This window comes from Penicillium coprophilum, assembly GCF_028826855.1.
Source record: "Penicillium coprophilum strain IBT 35676 chromosome Unknown utg000002l_segment0_segment1, whole genome shotgun sequence".
Taxonomy (NCBI): Eukaryota; Fungi; Ascomycota; class Eurotiomycetes; order Eurotiales; family Aspergillaceae; genus Penicillium; species Penicillium coprophilum.
In genome coordinates this window covers 4619781-4637875 of record NW_026622722.1, presented here as the reverse complement: position 1 = coordinate 4637875, position 18095 = coordinate 4619781, and the positions used below count along the sequence as shown (strand labels likewise).

At 48.9% G+C, this 18095-nt stretch overlaps 6 protein-coding genes across 6 annotated transcripts; all 6 read right to left on the bottom strand.

Moving 5' to 3' along the window:
* Nucleotides 1-248: 248 nt before the first annotated feature.
* On the bottom strand, nt 249-1811 carry N7500_003804 (putative aminotransferase; the record flags this gene model as incomplete). The annotated part of the gene is made up of 7 exons (XM_056674950.1): nt 249-304; nt 352-859; nt 916-993; nt 1050-1370; nt 1455-1584; nt 1632-1665; nt 1730-1811. 7 exons carry the CDS (start codon nt 1809-1811, stop codon nt 249-251), a joined length of 1209 nt encoding a protein of 402 aa, XP_056535475.1.
* Nucleotides 1812-2374: 563 nt separating this feature from the next.
* Nucleotides 2375-3042, bottom strand: N7500_003803 (uncharacterized protein; the record flags this gene model as incomplete). The annotated part of the gene is made up of 2 exons (XM_056674949.1): nt 2375-2971; nt 3025-3042. The coding sequence occupies 2 exons, from the start codon at nt 3040-3042 to the stop codon at nt 2375-2377; spliced, it is 615 nt and encodes a 204-aa protein (XP_056535474.1).
* A 648-nt stretch (nt 3043-3690) lies between these two features.
* On the bottom strand, nt 3691-6693 carry N7500_003802 (uncharacterized protein; the record flags this gene model as incomplete). The annotated part of the gene is made up of 1 exon (XM_056674948.1): nt 3691-6693. The coding sequence occupies one exon, from the start codon at nt 6691-6693 to the stop codon at nt 3691-3693; it is 3003 nt and encodes a 1000-aa protein (XP_056535473.1).
* A 2284-nt stretch (nt 6694-8977) lies between these two features.
* N7500_003801 (IPI1/TEX10 family protein) lies at nt 8978-10114 on the bottom strand (the record flags this gene model as incomplete). The annotated part of the gene is made up of 3 exons (XM_056674947.1): nt 8978-9891; nt 9943-10015; nt 10067-10114. The coding sequence occupies 3 exons, from the start codon at nt 10112-10114 to the stop codon at nt 8978-8980; spliced, it is 1035 nt and encodes a 344-aa protein (XP_056535472.1).
* A 455-nt stretch (nt 10115-10569) lies between these two features.
* On the bottom strand, nt 10570-11123 carry N7500_003800 (Armadillo-like helical; the record flags this gene model as incomplete). Its single annotated transcript, XM_056674946.1, has 4 exons — nt 10570-10580; nt 10635-10808; nt 10932-11042; nt 11108-11123. 4 exons carry the CDS (start codon nt 11121-11123, stop codon nt 10570-10572), a joined length of 312 nt encoding a protein of 103 aa, XP_056535471.1.
* Nucleotides 11124-11906: 783 nt separating this feature from the next.
* Nucleotides 11907-14497, bottom strand: N7500_003799 (uncharacterized protein; the record flags this gene model as incomplete). Its single annotated transcript, XM_056674945.1, has 2 exons — nt 11907-14121; nt 14181-14497. 2 exons carry the CDS (start codon nt 14495-14497, stop codon nt 11907-11909), a joined length of 2532 nt encoding a protein of 843 aa, XP_056535470.1.
* Nucleotides 14498-18095: the final 3598 nt, after the last annotated feature.

Below are 18095 nucleotides of genomic sequence, written 5' to 3'. Positions count from 1 at the left end.
ACATTTGAACTCATATGACCTCACGGTGGGAACTTAGGCTGAAAAAGAGAAATGTATTAGGCTTCAAGATCTATAGATTTCTGGAAAGTTCAGACCTCCCTAGATATCATGACAAGACAGGTGGCAAAATATGTATATTGTAATAGTGAGTACTTACAGTGTGCGAAAAACGCATCGAATAAAACACTCTTCATAGCATAGCGCGATAAACGGTATCCAGACAGCCTAAGCTGTACATATACAATTATCTACAAGGACGCAAACACCTCTCGCAATACCTCTACCAGCCCCCGTACTTCGCCCTCTGTTCTTGTTAGTTATCGAACGAATCCTATCAAGATACCCACTCACCGGTGTTATAGTGCAGGAAGCTGACCCGCACCACCCCGTCCTCCACATCACCCAATCCGCACACGTCGGCCAGTAGCCGGTAGCTGTACATATGACCATTGCGGAACCCAAAGGCCGATCGACGTTCAACCTCCTCCACAATGCGCTGACTGCCCACTCCCTGCACAACAAAGCTAATAACCGGCACGCGAACCTCCTTGCTGGCCGAAGGTTCACCGATAACTTCAACCCGACTATCAGAAGCTAAGAATTCCAGTAGAATCTGTTGCAGCTGCTCCTCGTGCTCCGCCATCTGGGCCCAGGTCGCGCTAGGATCAGACCCAAAGTACTCCACAACCTGGGGAATACTTTGCGTAAGCTCATAATTAGCCGATGCCAGATTGAGCTTCAAGTCCAGCGTATCCGTGGACTTGAAGAAATGACCCAGTGACAGGATCTGGTCGTGAACCCGTGACGAGGCATATAGTTGCGCCAGGTGTGGTCCGTACACTTTGTACCAGGAGAAAGCCTAGTGGGGGAGATCAGCAATAAACCAGTCATGCAAAGGCTTGGGTTGCAATTTACGTAGAAATCCACGTCTAACGCTTTCACGTCGACCTGACGGTGTGGTGCGAAGGCGACTCCATCCACGCACAGGAGTGCCTGTATAAGTCGGGTGAGCAAGTGCATAGCCAGCAACAGGATTTCTTGTTACTCACACGGGGATAAGCATGAACAACGTCTGCGATCTTTCGGATGGGACTGATAGTGCCGGTAATATTGGAGACATGGGGACATGCTACGAGTCTGGTCTTATCGGAGAGCAGGAACTCCAACTCGGTTGGATCGCATAGTGGATTCCTTGGGTCGGAAGCAGCCCACCACTTTACGGTTAGGCCCAATCTCTCTGCTATATGGATCCACGGGGAGGTATTGGCCTCGTGGTTGAGTTTGGATACAACCAGTTCATCGCCCGGTTGGAATTTCAGCGCTGTAGAGAGATTGTGCAGGAGCTGGGTGGTTGAAATACCAATGCTGATCTGTTTCAAATTTCATGCGTTAGCACCCGAGGTTTGGCAGTGCTTATACTTCTTGGGAAGTAATGCCAGGGATTATGCAGATACCTCCTCGGTCGCGGCGTTGGTGAACCCAGCAGCCACTTGGTAGGCATTTTCATGCACATTAGTTGAAATCTGTGACACTTTATAGCTAGCCCCGAGCTGAACATTTGTGTTTAGTAAGTAAGAACGGATGCTGTGGTCGCGTCAATATATATAAATATATGATGGGATTAGACTAACGAGTCGGCCACGGTATCGAGAACCTGGCTTCCGCCTGTAGTTCAATTATTAGTATCACTTTCCGCTGCCAGAGCTATAAGACTGGAGATTCATCTCACCAGCGTTATCCATATACACTTGCTCCTGCTGTAGTGCAGGGAAGCGAGAACGAGCTGCTGAAATATCGAGAGTAGAGGCCATATTGAATGATACTCGATTCACTTGAGATTAGCTAGATAATAAATGCACTCTTCGACATGGGAATTGTCAATCATGAAGAATGTTCGTCCACTTGATAATCGTCAGCCCCGACTGAGAGGGGTAAACAGTGGAGCTGTTACGGATTTACTCCGGTCTCAAGCTGCATTGTACTTTGATTCTATTTCTATCCGAGGGTCTGAGTGGACATCTGGGCTCTACTTATACATCAAGAGCTTGGGATCTCTATGAAGGGAAGGAGTAAGTTCCCTCAACGGGAACAGCCAAATTACTCGCGGCATCGTCCCTCCATAAAGCAATGAAGAACAGTACTGTGCTAGAACTGTATATGTACACACCTATCTCTTAGCAAGCCATATGTAGACATTCTACACACAGCCATGACATGGAAAACACGAATTAAATGCAAGATTTTGCTTCCATCGGGTATATGTATAAAGTCCAAATCCAACAAAACAAGCCCCCTTAAACAAGAACCCCCCGAAAGCACCACACAATAGTAGTTGGATGTCATGCCCAAACCCCAATCAAGAATAATATTTTGCCTACCGGATACGCGATCCCGCTGCAGGCGCTGAACCAGGGGAAGCATCATGTACGACACACAACAGGTACTTTCGATCCGGAACAACCACAATTTCATGTTTTTTCGTGCGCATTCTCAGCAGCTTGACTTCCCCGTCCTCATCCCGATCGATACCATCGCCGTCCCGATCTTCCTCACGTGCCGTACCCTCGTTCGCATAGTCGCGGTCAACGTCCCAGTGGGCGTCGCTAGGTCGCTGTACAGTGAGCGTGGGTCGCGAGAGCGAGATGCCGAGTGCTTCGGCGCTGGAGACAAATGCGAAGATGTGGGCAGCTAGTGTTTCGGCTTGCGAGGGTTGGTAGGGTTGTGACGCGGTGGAAGGGGTAGGGGATGGGTCTGTTGGTTGGGTGGTGGATAGAGAGGCTGGTTCAGATGTGGATGCAGGGATGTGTGCGGTACGAGAGGTGCTGTCTTCTTCAGTCGTTTGTGCTAGCTGTCCTGTGCTTTGAATGATGGATCCGTCTTTGCGGGAGAGGATCAAGGTGGATTGCACGCCCGGGCGGGAGGTGAGGTGTGAGAGTAGCGCGGTGACATGCTGGGGGACTTGCTGTGTGCGCTTTTGGGTTTGTTAGATTATTTGAGCGTATTTGGAGGAGATATTGTACTTACTTGTCCTGAGTTCGCCATGACTGGGGGGTTCCGCGGGGAATGTGAAGAGTGTTGGGTTGCGGTGTGGGAGGGTATGGTTAGGGGTGGGTTAGTTGAGCACCGAGCACCTCCTGTATTTGCAATTGCTGTTTCCGCTATGAACTTTACTTCAGCCAGAATAATTGAAGTACATGGAGCCCAAGAAGTTGGCTGCGTTTGGGCGTCTCCAAAACAAATGACTAAGCATTTTGATGGGCACGAAAATATGGATGATAGATAGTATCATCCTGTCTGTTTACGCTCTTCAAGTACTGGAAAAGTGACCAAATCTCACTGAAAACCCTCATCTGTATTATTAAAATAATTATGAAGAATCTTCAATTAAATGTGGCAGATTCATCCAGCGTACTGGATCAATCTCAACGTGGGACTTTATAGATCTAAAGAATTGTTGCTTCGAGGGATATACAGCGCAGCATTCATTGAGATGATATGTAGATAAGAACAAGGACAGAAAAAACAAAACAAAATGGTATCATGGAGAATACAGGCAAGGCTAGACAGGGCCTGGATATGTAGAAACGGAAGCCCAAAAAAATCATCAGAAGCCAACAAGGGAGTGACATCGTTCCGCCATACGCAATGAAGGTGTCAAAAACATGTAAAGAAAAATAAAGAGATCGTTATTTATCGTTTGCGGGCAATTCGAGCCCCAGTGAAACTGGACTTATCCGACAGCCATCCAGACTCAATGTCTTCAATCATGTTGTCCAGCTGTTTGACGTTTGCCCGGGTATCTCGTTGTGAACTAGAAGTATCGAACCCGCCGTGCTCACTGCTTCGAGAAGAGCTGACCCAGCTGTCGGGCCGCGATGCCTGGCGGCCGGAGTATTGGTTCTGAAAGGGAGCGTGTGGGAAGCCTGATGACACGTTCGGGTCAAGATTGAGACCATCAAGAGGATTCTTGACTCCAGCATTGAGCGCCGCCATCAGGGCGGCCTGTAGAATCTGGTTCTGGCGTTCCAGATTTGCAACCCGATCCTCGAGGTAGTAATCCATTTGAGGAGCAGCGCGGGTGTTTTGACTACTTTGGGACTCCCTCGATCTGTGGGTTGAGTGAGAATATTGTGAATGAGGGGACGCAGCCCTGTCAAGATTGTGCATACTGCGGCTTTGAGGTGTCATAGGGCGCGCGGGATTAGGGTATCGGAGTCGACTGTTGGATATTTGTCGTGGATCCATTGTCTTATATCCCAGCCGTGGTGGCTGGGTGCGCCGATATTTGTCGACCTCCCGACGCGAGCGTTGGGCATTTATACCCGGACCAAAGACCTCATCGTCTGATGATGGAAGCGGGGACTCGGGGCGAGACTCAGGGAAGCTCTCATGTCTAAGACTGCTCCCTGAGCTGTCACTCCGGGATATGGTCGAGCCTCGGTACGGCTTTAGTGCATGATTTGCCTCGAGGTTCCTCATCGACAGTGGAATAGCCACGTTAGGCGCAGTGTGTTTGCGTTGGCTGAGCTTTCGCCCAGGAGGCGGCGGTGGTGGGTGCTGAGGAGGTGGAGCTGATGGGAGTGATGCCGTGGGTGGAGGGGATGGTAAACCGAATGGAAGATTCTTTCGACTGGCTTGAGAATTGATTTGAAGTCCCTTCAGGACAGCACGTTTGTCCATCGGCTTTATAATGGGAGTGTTTCCTAGTACAGGAGAGTCGGCCAGAGGTTGCCCTTCTGAAACCTCTACATCGCATTGACTTGGAGGACTATCAGTGAGTCCTTGACTTCGAGGGATGCGCACGCTTGAAACACGTCCTCTCGGAGTGCAATGTTCTGGGGTGGGTTGGTAGTGTTCGGAAAGCGAGGTGGTAAACGAGCTTTCCTCATCATCGGCTATCAACTCTCCAGCACCGGCGCTGCCAAGAGCAATTTCCAGGAGCGAGTCAAGGGTACAAGGACTATCGACAGTGGATTTGACATCCTGGTCATCAGCGAGTGTCGCCGAAATAGGTTGAAGATTGGAGGACAAGGACTCTAGACCAATCGCTTGAATAGGTTGAGCGTCGGTGTCTGGAGTGCTCGGCGAGCATTTAGCTTTGGGTGGTGATGGAAGCGGCTTTGTGGGTGCCGGTAGAGGAAATGCCATCAGCGTGCCTGGAGACAACGAGAGCGGTTGAGTTTTAGTCTCATCTTGCAATGCAGAATCCTTGGGGGCTTTTTCAACAGGTTTCGCCGCTGCAGAAGTCATCGAACAAGATTTAAGAGCATCTGAGCTTTTTGATTCCAGCTCGCTAATTGGGGCCCCCAGTGAGCCATCTGATGATGCTTTCGGCTCATCTGGAACTTGGGATACATTTTCACAAGTTCGAGTTAGTGAAATGGATGCCGGAGATGTAGGTAATGCTGTCAGATTTTCGATCGTTTGGTACCGAGGAATTGATGAATTTCTCAAAGCGCCCTTGCTAGATTTGCGAGGAGGTGCAACAGTAGGGAAAAGTTTCAAGGTGGGTGATAATGATTTCCCATTGCGAAGAGAAGATTGTTCTGACGAATTTCGCTTTTGGCTATCAATAGATAGTCTGGGCAACGACTCTGTCGCATTAACGCCCAAGGATGCATTGACGAACACTCGTGAAACAGGTTCAACACGAATACTCGGCTCTGTAGAGGTAGATGGCCGTCGGATTTGCTCATCAATTGAGGCGTCTCTATAGGAATGACTGGTAGAAGCCAATGAGGAACTTGGTCGGGTGATATCGTGAGGGCTGGGATCTGCCTCGGAGTTTACCGTCGGGATAGCTGAGGACGATTGAGAGGGGGTGTTTTCATTTGGTTGATATGGTGGCGGAACAGAATCGTCGAAAGATTTGAGTGAGACTGCGACGTCGACCATTGAGCCAAAATCATCAAGATCCAAAGAGGCCAGGCGACGTCTTGTCTCGGTCGATGGCCTGGTGCTTTCAACTTTCGCTTGCAGCCATGGCTGCCCAATGTTTTCCACGTCTCTCTTTGATTTGGAAAGAGATCGCGAGAGAGATTGTGACACGCTTTCTTTCGATCGCTTTGCATCTTTTTGTCCCTTTGACTCGTTAAGAGGACGATCTGGGATGATAAACCCTCCCCTTGTGAGAGCTTCAATTTGGCGCCGTTGTTCTTCTTCTTTTGACCTTGGCGATGATGGTTTCTTTTGGCGCTGGGTAAACTGCAAGAGGCGTCGATGAAATGGCTTCTGATCTTGCTTCTGATCTTGCTTCTGGTCCTGCTTGGATTCCGGCTTGGGAGCTGGCTTGAATTCTGGCTGCGACAGTTTAGGTGAAATAAGAACGGGCAGTGCAGTAGTTGTATCGGAAGGACTCGAAGGTTGAGTTTGAGACGGAGCTCGAGAGTGAGGTTGAGATGGAGTTTGAGCTGCAGGGGGCTGAACAGGCATATTTTGAGTCTGGAAGAATCGAACCATGTCGACTAGGCTTTCATTTCTACCAGCTCTTTCAGCTGTACCTGCTGATCGGGCCTCAGGTCGTGGAGCGCTGGTGCCTGGAGGCCTGGGGACAACTAGAGGCCTAGGTGGTGGCCCAGTCTTTGTGGACGTCATGTTGGATAGCTTTCGTTTTGAGGGGGGATCAGGTCGATAAGTCCGAACGATTGGGCTTGGTGCGATGGCACAGTCATATGGTGAATCACGCTGATTCATAGGGAGACGGATTGTCAATTACTAGCTTTGCAATCCGGGCAGTTCCGGGGCGTCGACATGGAAATCCAGGATGCTCAATGAGTAAAGCAATAGACAATGCTATACTCCCCAAGTTAGAGAGATGAACCGAGGCATAGTCTCGGGAGCACGACATGCTCACCTGCTCAAGAAGGCCAACACGATAGGGGTGTGGGAGGGTTATATGGATCGTGGAATATGATACGTCGATACAAGTTGACACCACTATATACAGGGGGTGTCGATATGTACAAAGTCGACGAAAGTTGGCGAGGTGGCGTAGATGAGGAAATCAAAAAGTCCAAAGTACGAGGTGACGGGGAAGAGAGAGAGAGTTTATAGGATCTCAAGTGAGCTGTCGCATCCTTACTTTGGGATCTAAGACGCAATACTCGGGGAACCCCTCGGGAACCTGGAAGGCCACAGACAGGTTGAGGCTAAAACGGTACAAATCCGACCAGGTCCTGCAGATAATGAAAAGTTCAAAGGAGATTCGTCCAAGCAAGGTGTGGGTAGCCTGTTCGCTCAAGTGGCACTCGCGATGTATAGAATCAAAAGTAATATGATACAGCAATTAGCAAACTCGGTGCCACTACTCCGCTGTGTGCTGCCGTCTGGGACTTGGTCCTTTTGCCCTTTACATTGTGGCAAGACAATGCTAGCCAACCACAGACTAATTGTTAATTGAACTGTTGTTTCCTAATTGGCTTTTTGTCCTTGATCCCCTTATATGAATGCAAGGGGGAAGAAAAACGTCAGGCTGCGCCCTGTACTCCGTGTTCTGTGGGTGCTCCACATTGGATGTGAGGTATCAAAGTCGGAAACAAACCTTTCAAGCCAAACACATGTTTAAGGATCCTCCCGATGAAAGAGTTTACCTAGAGCGGAGCTCTACAGATCAGCTTTGAGGGATCTTCCCGGGTAAAGACAGTCGATCATGGATCGTTGGAAAAGTACGGGAAATGAGAGGGTGATGGCTCACATCCTTGTATCAGAAATAAAATCAATATATCCCGATTTGAATAATTTGAATACCAATGTGTCAGTATGTCAATATGCACCCCATACAAATCACACCTAGGCAGGGATAGAGCAGGGATGGACGTTTAGCCCTGGAGCCCTGGAGATCAACAGGGCGCTAACATTCACTACTAATCTCGATCATAATAGAAAGGGAAAGACCTATCGAGAGCAAACAGCGCTAGAAGACCCATAGAGAAAATTCATAGGATTCTGGAAGAATGAATCACAAACTAAGTACGGAGTCCAGAGCACTCTGTACAGAGACAGGGTACAATCCAAACTTCATCCTCTCCTTGCCTTGATATCCCATTACCTATACAGTAAGTACTGACACCGTGGTTACGCTTTTCCTGCATTAATCTCCGAAAAAACGCTTTTCCTCGCATCTGCAGTCAACATCATGGTCCTCAATTCCCTTTCCCAATTCCCCGAGCCCTAAAATTAAATGGAAAAAATTGAACAGTACAAACCCACGCAAGACATGTCAAGTCCTTCCCCTCTTTGTCTCAAATATGCAAAGGAACCCACTTTCACTAGGAAACTCCACACGATAACGAACGAGTCAACATATATAACCTGTTTGTTCCAAAGCCTATCTTGTAGGTTTAACCTTTGGGATCTGAGATACGCCATACATGTACAACATATGAATGCGCACGGAGTATATACTCAATAATAAGACTCTAGACCTTCTATGTCTGTACCGAATAGCTTTTACGAACAAATAGAAATCCAGCCCTCAATTCCCATATCATCCCTTCAGTTGCCTATAGAAGGAGAGAAATAATTGGCAGCCCACAGAACCGATCAGGGCACAATGTCTGGAAAATAAATATTCCACGGGTAACATTAGTGGATTTTGTGTGTGATTTCCTAGCTCTATAGGGATGGATGACCAAAATGGATGTTTCATGAAAAGATATATGGAGTTCCAGCGTAAGGCCTCTCTGACTCGAAGCCTTGTTATTGCATAAATCTTGCTTTTACCTGCAAGGGGCGCAAAGCCCACGACCACCCTAGCCGAGGGGCGTACCGATTGGTCTATGCGGCGCTGGTTGCAGTGTTCGCAGGGCGAGACCGTCTGTGTAAAGACCGACGTGGCATTGATGCCCGAGCTTGAATCCGATGCGTGGTCCACTGGTGGCTTCACCTATAAAGCCCACAAAAAGGCTCTCGGCCCTAGGTCGCGATTCCATTCTATTGGATGGATTGGGGTTTGCTCATAAGCCTCGGCTGATCATATTCATGGGCCGGGCCCATACGCAATCGCTTCTTTTAACACCTTGGTCGCACCGGATGATGCACGGCCCAGTTCACCACCTTCCTCTCTGGCACCCTTGAGCCCTCGCTCAATTGGTGATTGGAAACGAGTGGAGAACACCCGGTACCTGTCTTCACGGGTTTCGTACATTTCTCCTTCCTCGTCGCGCGGCTTCCCAAACAGATTCAGATATGCGAATGGGGTAGATGAGTCTGAGATCATGTGCTGGGCGGTCTGAGAAAGAGGGAACGGCCAGTCGGCGCTCTCGTCATCACCAGGCATCTCACTATCGATACCGCCGATAAAAGGTTTTCCAATACCTGCATCCAAAAACATCGCTAGAGCCACAAGCGTTTTAACCATGGGCTTGCCCTGGCTACCGGCCTTGCCAAATGAAGCCCGACTTGAGGACCATTGTGATGACTCCTCGGTGTGCCAGCCCAACACAGACAAGAAGCAGTTGAGTGTTTTGATCCATCCTCCTGCGCAGGAAACGGTTGCTTCTCCTGCTACCTCGACCATCCATGATAGAATCTCGACAGCAGAACTGCGGATGTCCGCTCCAAGATGGGTCATTCCTGCGCGAACGTAGGGCAGGAGTTGGGCAACGTGGTCCTCTATATCGCCTAGCGGTAGGGTCCGCAGGAGCTTGAGAAGCTGGGTCCGTACGCTGTTGCTGCCATCGAGAATGAGCGGGAGCAAAGATGGTAGAATGACGCTGACCGGTTGTGGCAGAGGCGAATTTACTGGTCGGGAGGATATAGTAGTAGTCAGATAAGCGAGGGAGTCGCGTCGTTGGCTGTCGGACTTGACATTGAGGAGAGATAAGTTATGCGTGAATGTGGCATTTGAAGTTGGGGCGTTGAGGTGGAGGGATTGTTGTGTGAGGACAATTGCTAGTAATCGTGAGCATGACAATACTTCAAGCTAAGAAAATATGCACATACACTTCGATTTGAAACTGGTATCGGTGTAGTTGTCGGGCTTCGCTTTGGTTTTCCCAACCCTGAGTTTAGGTTTCTGCAGAGGTTAGTGGGCTGGACAAAAGAGATAGATGTATGCGATTCTAACCTGAAAGTCCTTTTGCTTCTCCTTCTTCCTTTTAGAACTGGAACCCATGGCTGCAAATCTAATTGATTGATGAAGATGGATGGCTGTCGGTGATTCCTTTTTTTGCTCTGGTATCACACGTGATTTATCAGTTGCTGCCTGAGGCTGGATACTCCCTGATTGGGAAGTATATTATGATATATTGTTTTCGTTCAGTACAACGTTGCTGTTGTTTGTAATTTAGCCGTGCTATTCCAGCTCATGAAGAGTTTTCTATTTCTATAGCCTCGTTGTTACAGTAAATTGATATAAGCTTCATACAAACGAGATTGATATCCCAAGAGATCCAACTCGACAATGCGAATCCACCACAACATCCATTCGATATCTATTCACCAGAAAGGATAGATTAATAGAAAAATAGGAGAAAGAACAGTTTAATCAATTATCTAAGGGATATATAAACATATCGCATGAGATTCCATTCTATATAACAATTCATTTGTACCTAGCTTCCCAGATCCTTAATCTGCACCTGAACCATTATATTAGCACCACAATAAAATAACCACCATAATCAGCAACTAACCACGAGAGCCTCCCCCAAGAGCCTTAGCAACCGTCTCTTGCGCTGACTGCAGCATAGACTTATCCCTCTCCAGCCCATAGTCTCTCTCTTCTCTCGAACCACCTTGTCCGAATTGCCAGATACTGTCATTACCGGGTGTATCTGACATGCGACGAGTCGTTGCATTTGTATCTCCTGAGAACGTAATTAGTATGTTTAGCTGGCACTCAAGAAGCAAGAGGAAACACTGCGCCCAACGCTATATCGATTCTCATTCGCTCGCAAAGGCCACGCGCCATCATCACCGTAAGTACGCACCGGGTTGGAGCTGTTGGGCTATCTTCTCGCGTGCATGACTAGCAGATTCATGGACGCGGCCGACGACACTATCTGTGGTGTTCGTTTTGGTGGTGAAAGGTTTAGAGGCTTCTGCTATGTGTGAGTGGATTGTGTATGATTGATGGAAATCCATGGACCATGAGATCGGTACTCACCATCTGTGTTCGACATATCGCCCTGTTGAAGAAATTAGCTTTGCCATATTAATATTGACTAAGAGGGGTTTCATACTGCCTGCTAAAGTTTCCAGCTAACTTGATATTAGTTTGATTGCGGGCTCAATACACTGCGATCTGACTGGGCTTTGTAACAAACTAATTCATTTCGATCCTTGCTCGAAAATGAGTCCCGTCCCACGATTCGTCGCCATGACGTGAATTGTGTCCCCGGCTTAATGTCCGGGGGTGAATCAAGTTGTGATGTAATTCTTCGTTCAGCCTGCTGATGGAAAAAATATGGCATTTAGGGCTCAATTACAGCCAAAAGTGATAAGCCCAACGTGGAGAGAGAATGGTTTGGAGAAAATCATAATCATATTGAATTCCATGTCTAAAGGTAATCACGCAAGGATAACAAGATCCATTAATCAAAGCCTGCTCAGCAGCGCAAGAAATCCAAGAATAGAGTAGAAAAATATCAAAAAAGACCAAAAAACAGGAGAGAGATGCGCACTTCTGCCCGGGTCCGAGCTGCGAGACAACAAAAGAAACAAAAAGAAACTAAACATAAACGTCAAAACATAATAGGCAGCTCAGGTCCCGGACAGACGCGGTTGTATCAATCAAATCAACAAAAAAGCACATGTCGTATAGTAATCAGGGAAAATATGGGAGTAATAAAGGCACGACCGCCGAGGACATAAGTCGTGTAATACGTGAGATTATAGTGGCGGCAAGCCCCGTCACACATCAACGAAACTCAGTAGAAGAAAGGGGGTCATGTAGTAGAAGCCGACTACAGACTCATTGTCAGCCACTCCCATTCCTGGCTCGCACCCTGCCCACCGGCGATACTGTGATTCGCCGGGTTTGCGGCAGCGGGTGGTGCCATCGCCGGAGCTAATGGTACGACTTTGGACCGGCTCGTAGGAGCGGCTGACTTCGGGCTTTCGTCGGGATCTGGGTCGGATCCAGTCGGTGCCTTCTCGAGTCTCCGCTGCCGTCTGGGTGCCACTTGTACACCGGCACGAGCCTGAGCGACGCCAGCCGGAGGACCAGACTTGGGCGGAGCAGCGGCAATTGGCACAACACCGGGCTTCCCCAGCGTGTTGGATCCATTCATCGAGGGGGGTGACTCAGAAGTGTTGATGCGAGATGAAATCGATGTGGATGGGGCATGCTGAATGGAATTTTTGCGCGAAGATTTCTTAGATGACCGAGAAGTACCAACAGCAAGGGTGTTGGCACTGCTGCGGTTTCGCTTCTTGATCACATCAGTCTTGAGCGAAAGTGGTCGGACAACACCGTGGAGTTTCAGGAACAGGCCACATGCATTGCACAGAGGCTGGCCCTCTGGGTTGCGTCTCCAGAGAGGGGTGGTCTGGGTGAAACAGTTGGTACAGGTGGTCGGTCCTGCGTTCGGGTCACCGTTTTTCGACCCACCAGGGCTGCCTGGTCGGGAGGGTACCGCACTGCTGAGGCCGGACTCTGGAGGGGTGCTTGGCGAGGGGTGGTTTGTCGGAGGCCCACTGGCTGAGCCATTCAAGCTCTGACGAAGCAGTGCTGCAGCATTGGGGGTCGATGTTGTGCGAGGGACCTTTCCGTAGCGACGAGGATCCTGGTTCTGGTTGCGAACATCGCTAACCGAAGCAACGGAGCCGTGCGCACGACCAAGAGTGCCTCCCTGGTTCCATTCACTATCCATCATGTCTGTGGATCCTATCGTAACATGCTTGCGGTGCTGAGCAGGGAAGCCTGGTAGCGACTGTACTGACCCGGGGAAGCCTCCATCCCAATGAAGACCAGCGCTCATATCGCCAGACTCATCCATCGAGGCAAAGTCATTTGGCATGGCCATGCCACCGCGTTCACCAAAGTTGCCATCATCATCCTCATTGTCTGAATCTCCTCCGAAGGTAAACATGCTGGTAGCAGGCGCGGTTGTGGAGAACTCGCCATGACCAAGCACCTGTGACGGGTTGATATGCTGCGGTTGTGGAACCGAGAATCCAGATACGTGAGTGGTTGGTGGCCCTGTGACTGCGTTCCCTGGGTGGGAATCGCCGTTCATGTTGTACATATAACGTGGCTGCAGGGATGCAGACAGGTTCGACTGACGCTGCTGGATATAGTTAGGAATACGTCGCTGGGAGTGGGATTCAGCGGAAGGCGCATCAGAAAAGAATATCGATTGTTCCCCTTCAAAAATCGGTTGCGGGGTCGACACAGTAGACTGATAGCCAGAAGGCGGGGGAGAGAAGAACTCGGTCGAGTTGAGCGACGAGGCGAGCGGCGTTTGGGCATATAGACTGGAGAAAGGATTTCCCGTAGTCATCGGAGACTCTGAGGGCGAAAAATGGAAGTGTTGCTGGTAAGCCCCGGCCGAGTTGATCCCGTGATCATCACTGATGCCAAACGTATCCAATCCATAGGGAATGTTAGAGTGCGAGTGATGGTGCTGAGGTCTGCGTGGACCAACTGTACCATTGCCGGGAAGAGCAAAGGCAGAAGGTGGATTATCAAGCGAGTAATCTGGCAGTGCTGCTGACAGCTCAGAGTGCTGCGCCAGCATAGCGTTGGACACCGGGGGAACCTGAGGCGAGGCCTCAGCAGGTCGCTTGCGGGTTGGAACAGAGAGACCGGCGAAGAACTGTCGCTCGTCGACGCTCGTTTTGCGGACTCTCCGGGCGACATATCCAAACTCAGAGTTTGTTCGCTGATCCTGGGGTGGGTGTGGGAATGAGGCGGCGGTCGACTGTTCCATCATCGCATGGTCCTTGCGCGATTTAATAGGAATTGATCCAGTCGGTGTTGCTGTGAAGTGTCGATCGGCAGAAGGATGTGAAGGGTGTTCGGCGGGAGAATCAAAGGGAATGATGAAGTCATCCAAATTCATTGGATCCGAAGTGCCATCGAGGTTCATATCCTGCGAAAGATCGGGGCCAGCGGGGTGATCGGACAAGCGCATCTGCGCGATACCGCTTGGTGCCGGGCTTATAGTTTCCGAGGCACTGTCCGGAGGCCAGTAAATCAGCTATATGCTTCAAGGGTGCGCAGGAGTGTTTCTTACCGAGCTTGCTGCTCTCGTTCCTTGCGCTTGAGGTTCATAGCCATCATGCGCCATGTTAAATTCTCCATGCGCTCTTGGTTGGGCAACTGAGACTTTGTCCTGGTATATAGCTTCCAAATCTGTGCGGCCAGCGGATCCTTTCTTTGCATTTCATCGGGACTTTCGCCACGCGGTGCACCACTCGTCCATTCAGGAAAGATGGAGTTGCCGAGGACACCATCATTGGCGTTGGAAGAACCGGAGGGACTGAATGGAGAATCGAAGGAGAAATCATCGGACATCATATGAGAGTCGACGTCGAAGCCGGGGAAGGCCATAGACTGGGATGGCCGGGCTCCCCCGTGCCCTCCATGATTTATCCCCTCCATTATCTCCGATGGAGAGGGTTTCGATGAGAGGGAAAAGGTAATTCAAATAGAGACGGTGGGTGGGGGGATGAACGGCAAAATAGGTGGGTTGAATCGAAATTCCCCCGTACCCGCCGTAAACGAGACCCTTGCCGGAAGTTGATGATCGAATGCAGCCAAGCGAGAGACGATTGGCAGAATTCAGCCAACGACCAGGGTCTGTCAACGCAAAACGCCTATTAGCACGGAACGGATCTTGTAATAATAATATATGGTAATAAGATAATTAAGCTGACGACTGGGATGAGCGCAACGCACGATGGATCGGGAGACCACCACCCAGCCTCGACGCCTCTTGGGAATTCCTGAGTCGTGGAGGGGGGGCTAGACCCTCCAAACGCTCATGCCCCGAAAAGATATATCCTTTGGATGGAAGGGAGTATCCTCCCGAGAACAAAAGACAAGTTGAGAATCCAGTGGCAGAGATGAAGAAAGATGGAGGGGAGAGAATGGAAATGTGTGGGACGGGCAGTTTACTGCCGACCACGCAATGTACCAAGTATAAGTCAATGTCAAATACTGATATATTATAGATAATTGACCAGAAAGTAAATAAAAAGAGGAAAAGAGGAATATTATGATGTCTGAAAAGAAGCCTAGAGCGACGCTGAAGAGTACTCACTGTAATCTACGTAATTTATATACGTATGGGTATTTCCACCGATTTACGGCGCTTCGCTCGACTCCCAAGAATTTGTGCCACTCCCGTCTTCTTAAAAATGCCGGTACTTTTTTCTCTCTCTCTCTCTCTTTTTACAATTCTCTCTTACTTTATTTCCATTCTCCAATGAACTGATGTCAAGCAATTAGGCAGAATTAGAATGTCATCTCTTTCTCTGCATACTCGCACGGTCCCAATATTTTTTTTTTTTTAATTTGTTTAGAAACAAATCATATTGTCTGAGGTATACATGACCGGCATCTCGAACAATCGGCCCGAGTGGTCCCAAGTCTCCGTACTTAAGTTGAAACTAATGTATGTACATATTTTGCTAGGCCCTCTCCTATGATTCCGGGCCAGGTCCAAACGCAGGTACTATCAATACCAATAGCCAGTTGCAGACTTATCATAAGCTTGTGAAAGACAGAACATGGCACTCCCAGAGACATCATGTCCCTTAGCGTCTCCGGAGTAAAGTCCAGATGCAGATAAAGTGGGTACTGTTCGTTAGTGGTGGAGTACAACTCCCGTCCAGTCAACGAGGTCTGGAGGGAATGAAAGCAAACAAAGGCATTCATCTGGTCTCGGGATCTCGATTTGTTTGCTCTTGAGGCATCTCAAACCATCGAGGGAACTCTCCGCGGTCTAGCCGTGAAGAATTACAGCAAAGCGGAGAGTTAACAGCACAGTTAGATGTGTTGATATCGAAGTGTATAGTCCATGCACTTAGCGCAGCGCAGCGGGGCGGAATGATAGTAAACGCAACGGATGGACCCAAAAGATAAGCAACGTTCTATGGATCTTCTTTTTCACCTTCTTTTTTTCTTGGAGAAAAACATGAAGAGAGAGAAGAAAAAAAAAAAGAGGGCGAATGTGTCTTTTGCAGCTTGAGTATATGTCTCCATATATCGCACATATTCAAAATAATAGACGCGATATAGATAGAATCAATCTCATCTCGCGATCATAATATAGCGGATGCTCACCGAGAGGCTCAGAAGGAGGGAAAGAGATTCCTATATTACCCGAAAACAGTACCACCCGTGTATGAAGGAGATATACAGGACGGCCTGTCACGGAATTTCCCCGATCTTCGCCCCCAAAAAAAACGGACCTGAAAAGGCAACCGACAACTTCGCAAATCAATCACATTGGCATTTGGATAAATTTCTCGGGGAATGATGTGGTGGACATCCGTACCGGGTAATATCCCTGCTCTTCTTTTCCCTTCTTTTCATAGGTTTGCCACCGCGACACTAAGGCGGGGTTAAGGTACAACTCCGGCTCTCATTCAGAGTCGATCCCATATATTCCGTGTCATTTTGATATTGTCCCCAGGAGCCTGGTCGACACGGTCGACACAACTGATGTGGGGACGGGCACCCGGATCGGGATATGGTACAGACACGCGAGGCCTAAATGAGTAGGATGTTCTCATCCTCCAATGACATGGTGGGAATAATCAGCTTCAATATGCCATGTCCTGGAGACTATTTTTTGGCCCCACGACCCACCACAAGTCGGGGAATCCGAGATAAGAAAAGTTGATACAAATGGTATTTGTAGAGTGTAATTAGCCGTGGTCATCCAGATAGACTGCAGATCGGTGGAACTTTGGGGGACCTTATCTCTTTGTTAGCATAAAGTACATATGAACGTCATACGTGTTTCTAATCATATTGTCAAATCCAGAGTAAGTGGGGAAATGACTGTCCCAGGCACCCGAATCAACCCGAATATTCTTCTATGTCGCGGGGGAAAAGCACTGGGCAATTATTGCCATCGAGGCAACAGGGGAGGTGGGTCGTGGCGTCCTGCACATTCAGCCCGCAACGCCAGGCTGACTGGTACTTTGGTCATGGTTGTCTCTCTCGCAGGACAGGGAGGGGTGGTAGGGTGATTATTTTTTTTTTCTGTGCGGTTCTTGCGGTTACGCGAGAAAATATTTCGAAGGTCGAGGCATTTGACTGATTCCATATGAACCAGCGTTTGCCCAAGAGCAAAGAGCGTGGAGACAAGAGACCGACACTGCGCATATGTTAACCAGGCATTCCCTTTAGAGTGAACCGAGTTGACATAGTGAGAAATTGGCCGAGCTGGCACCGAAGTGAAGCCGGAGTCGAAAGGAAACGACCAGGGACAATGCACTATATATATGTTGTACTCAGCAACCCGAGAATATTGACGCCTTGCCGTGTGGTTATCCACCAAAACCGTCTCGATAAGACGTGACGCTACCTAAGGGGCCAAACAATGTGCTCGCTGATATCGCAACCAACAGGGAGAAACCTAGGTATCTTGGCCAAAAATTTGACGTGCAGAGATAAGACCCCTGCGCCAGGTCAGAGGAATGAATCATGCGTTATAATTGGATCTATTCCCTACACCGCCATCATATTGTGACTCTACTATCTCCAGATTTCAACCCCAGAGTATTCCTTTGACCGGATCTCCGGGGGATCCTCCAATGCGGATCCCGTGGCGTGGATTTACTATGTTGTAAACGGACAATGGACCTTATCTTCGACCTCCTCTTATGGTTAACCCTGGCCTTTGAGATAAAGATGACTCTATCTCTGATGTGACTGATCTTCGAGATGTCTCAATGTATCTCACGCAGATATGAGAGTGATCAGATCATTGGTTCAATTTTGGATATCAACACTCACGCAACGCCATTAGCAGATCACGCAAGGGGAAACTCCATGGCAATCTCCTTGGAGTAAACCAAATACCCTGGTCTATCTCCCCAATCTCTTCTTTATTCTATCTTCATGCAAGTACCCTATCAAGTCGGATTCGCGAGGTCGTTGATGTACAAATCAATGCTGTCTATTTGTTATCAAA